Source organism: Alosa pseudoharengus, unplaced genomic scaffold (genome assembly GCF_046254945.1).
Source record: "Alosa pseudoharengus isolate Yale_2024_CS ecotype anadromous, Long Island Sound unplaced genomic scaffold, YU_APseudo_1.1 YU_APseudo_1.1_scf_2, whole genome shotgun sequence".
Taxonomy (NCBI): Eukaryota; Metazoa; Chordata; class Actinopteri; order Clupeiformes; family Clupeidae; genus Alosa; species Alosa pseudoharengus.
This window is the reverse complement of record NW_027468663.1, coordinates 43,895,773-43,899,629: the sequence shown is the minus strand read 5'-3', so window position 1 is coordinate 43,899,629 and position 3,857 is coordinate 43,895,773. Positions and strand designations below refer to the sequence as shown.

The 3,857-nt window shown below is 40.0% G+C and overlaps 1 protein-coding gene across 1 annotated transcript; it reads right to left on the bottom strand.

The window, feature by feature from the left end:
• Positions 1 to 651: 651 nt before the first annotated feature.
• On the bottom strand, positions 652 to 3,450 carry LOC143133526 (phosphatidylinositol 3-kinase regulatory subunit gamma-like). Its single transcript, XM_076293288.1, has 9 exons — positions 3,432 to 3,450; positions 3,172 to 3,244; positions 2,892 to 2,990; positions 2,555 to 2,735; positions 2,355 to 2,459; positions 2,049 to 2,173; positions 1,781 to 1,924; positions 1,523 to 1,693; positions 652 to 1,347 (listed from the first exon to the last, which is right to left on the bottom strand). Exons 1-9 carry the CDS (start codon positions 3,448 to 3,450, stop codon positions 1,149 to 1,151), a joined length of 1,116 nt encoding a protein of 371 aa, XP_076149403.1. The 3' UTR covers positions 652 to 1,148.
• Positions 3,451 to 3,857: the final 407 nt, after the last annotated feature.

Below are 3,857 nucleotides of genomic sequence, written 5' to 3'. Positions count from 1 at the left end.
ACCTCCACACCTTTATATCTTTCCCAATCATGGTTTCAGTTCACATAATTAGTCGTGAGATGTTCCTCCTCATGTTTTCTTTTGCATTTCACAACTTTTCCAGCATTTTGTTGCCTTCATCCCAACTTTTTTGAGACAGGTTACTGACATCAAATTCAAAATGTTTCAATATTTGAAATATTGTCTATATTAATATGCACATTTTGCAACTATATATGGGTTTACATGAATTGCAGATTATCACATACTGTTTTTATTTACATTTTACACAGCGTCCCAACTTTTTGGAAACAGTGTTGTATTCTCTTCCATCTCTACTGGCACTAAACTGGAGGGTTTTATTTTTGACCAATACATAATACAAAGTCAAAATTGTGTACTGAAATGCTAGCCTAGAAATCTAGACGCGCCCCTAGCGGCTTGTTGGCTTGTGAGCTCCAGAAATCGAAACTTAATCAGGCCAATGAAATCAAGTATAGAGTCGTTAGGTGGGCTTAACATAATGATTGATGGCAGAGTTGCAACGGTTTGGCTTGAATTCCCTGCCACTTGAAAACAAATAAGATGGATGTTGCTGTTGGCGAACAGTGTGACACGAGTTAAGCTTTTATTAAGTTGGCAAACGTTTGAACTAGCCAACTAGCTCCGCTGGTGGGAAACGCATGGGACTCATAGCGCTGCCGCTGTCCTATTGCGTGCAGAGGGAATTTGAAAGACAACTGATTATCCTGCCCCTCGGACTAAGCACTGCGAACGGTGAGTGCCCAGACCCTACATTTTAATGTGGGTCTGGCTCGTCAGGCTACTGAAATGCCCAATGCACTGAAAAAAGAATCAAAGTAAAACCTCCAGTGTTTTTATACCTTAACTGGTTTTACTTACAAAAGTAAATAGAGGAAAGATATCCAGGTTGGCAGTCAGACTAACATCCATTATGTCTAGGATAGTTCCCCAAAAAATTATAAATGAGTAGTACAATGTGGATATAGTTCAAACAGTAATTACACTGAAATAAAAAATCTCACATTTGAATACATTCTTTTCATCCCTCAAGCCCTCAAGTGAATATGATCAGTGTAAACATGTCCAAAACATCTGGAAAGTGGCTGTTGTATCAAGTGGTTAGAGGTGTTCTAGGCGTCTCAGTCTTATCCATGAAGGCTGGACACAAGCAGGTGGACAGGGTAGGCCAGTCGCACGTCCAGTGCCTCGTTGTGCTGAGCCAGAGAGGTTTGATGGTAGTGCAACACCAGGTCTTTCAGTGACCTGTACAGGTTGTAGGGTTCAGCAAAGCCGTAGCCATCGGGTGTGCAGTGAATTATGCAATGCCCAACTTCCTGGTGCACCCTACAAGACAGTGTGATACCGGTAATGAGCAAAGCATCTTTAAAATGCAGAAATTCCTGAATATGTTTGTCATTTTATTTCAGCATTTACAAGGTGGTTTAATGTGTAGTATTTACACACAACCTGAAACTCAAAGAAGAGTGTAAATAGTTCAAAAGTACTCGCAAATACTCACACCACGGAGCAGGCATAGCAGCCTTTTTTGCTGCTTTGGCGAATGAGGAAGGCTCCTTCTGGTTTTCCAAGGAGCAACTCCTCTGCCTCCGTTCGACTCAGGTCACCAACAAACCAGCTTGTCTCTTCCCACAATGACAAGCAGTCCTGCTGCGCGGCCAGAAAGTGCGGCCTGCAGAAACAGTAGTGCATTTGGGGTGAAATCGTTAAGCATAAGAATAAGTATAATTTTGACAATAGCTGATGAACTGCTCCTCACGTCAGATGTAGACTGATGATTTTACAAAGCTGCTTCAGATTGGGCTCTGTGCGATCCTCTTTGTTGGACAAAACAGGACTCGGCACCTTGCCATGGTGACATTCATCTTGCCAAAACTTTAGCTTACTATATAGCATTTTGACCCTTTGGGAAAATGCACAAATGAAAAAGGCTCAAACTCAAATACAATCACAAATTAAACTCAATTCCTTACATTACAGGTCAAGGACTATTTTTACCAGCTCAACTAACAAATATAAAGACTCACCTGTTCAGATCTGCCATGACTCTTTCTTTGTGAGGATGCTCCGACGAATTAACGTTACACTGATTTTCAAACACAGCAAGAATATCACTGAAATCATCGATTGCTTTTGTAATTCTCTGAATATCCTAGAGCATGACAACATCAGTCAGTAATCTGATACAGGTTATGATGTAAATTACCATTAGACATTACAGTGCCTGGTTGACACTTAAACATCCAAAGAGTCCTGACAGAATCAGGTGATGGGACCCGTGAATTGCATACTTTCTTAACCAAAACAGTTCAATGGTTTATCAGCAGAAATACCTGTGTGTAAGATCCACAAAGTTGATTATATTCCTTCAATGTTTGGTCACACTGACTCTGATAACATTCCCTGGTGGCTTCAGGAATCTCCTTTGCTTTTTGAGTCTGAGAACAAGATGGGGAGATACATACAATTACAGTTGTACAATATCCTGGACATTTTATTTATCACTACATCCTGGATATTTTGTCTCACATACCATACAGAAGCGAGAGACAGGGTGCACAAGTGCCACGTCCAATGCGGGATTGTATTGGGCCAGTGATCGGTTATGGAAGTATCCAATGAGCTCCACAACTGAGTTGAAGCTAAGAGGTTCTATAAATCCATATTTCCCATCTCGATGAAGGATTTTTATGAGCTTCTGGTCGCCATTTATCCTGAAGCATCATCAAATAGTCAACACGAGTCCACACAATGTAAAGCTGTCTGCATTGATCTAGTTATTTTGGAAGCAATATCTTAACAGAACAAAAATATATTTTTCACATATCAGTGGGAAGAATTAAAGTAACAGGTATTGTGGTGGCAGTTACCTCACAGTTAGAGTGTATTCTCCTGGGATCTTAGAGGAGGCATCTCTCACCAGGAAAGAGCCATTTGGCCTGTTTTGCAACTTCTCATTTACTAACTCTCTGATGGACAAAACATACAGTTTTCTTACCATTCATGATTTAGTCCAGAGAAACCAATTAAAACTATTACAAAATACAAATGAAAATACACACCTATTTACGTAAACACACACATGATTCGTTAGGAGCCACAATGAAATGATCAGCCAATTGGCGATGTGAAAACTTGTCCAATGCTCACCTTGACACATCACCCCAGTACCATTCAGCATCCACTCTGTGAAGCCTAAGAGCCTCATGGTAGTGATGAAGACCTGCTTGAGAAGGATTTGGGATAAGGTGATTCAGGGACTTAAAACCTGATGTTGCAGAAATAAACTAAAACTAAAAGAAAAAACTAAAAAACTAAAAAAAGAGGTAAGACTGATTTCCATGGGGTTGTCCCTGTTCAGCATATTTCCTGCAGGTTGTAGGCTACTGTTCACAATTAATCAGACCTACCTGATTCTTCCTTGTCCATTTCTATGTAAAACAACAGTTCTTCAGAAATCATCGTCCACAATCATTTGAAACTATAACCTAGGCAACAAAACATAACATTGTCTATGAAATAGCACTAGCCTACTAGGCCTACTGAATAAAAATGAACATTGATAAAACAAAAGACAAACGCTAACGTTAGAAGTTAAACATCGAACAGATAAAAAGTTGAGTGTCAATATTCAAACAGCTCTAATTTGGTATATTGAATGGTCGTTACAACACGTTTGTAATAGGCTACTCGGTGCCTATGATGACAAAATGAACTGTTAAAGTAACTAACTAGAAGGTTAGGAAGACGATGAAATCCGACCGTACCATTACTGACAGATAAGAGGGTGAGAGTTCTAACAAAAACGCTGATGCAGGATGCAGCACCACACAAAC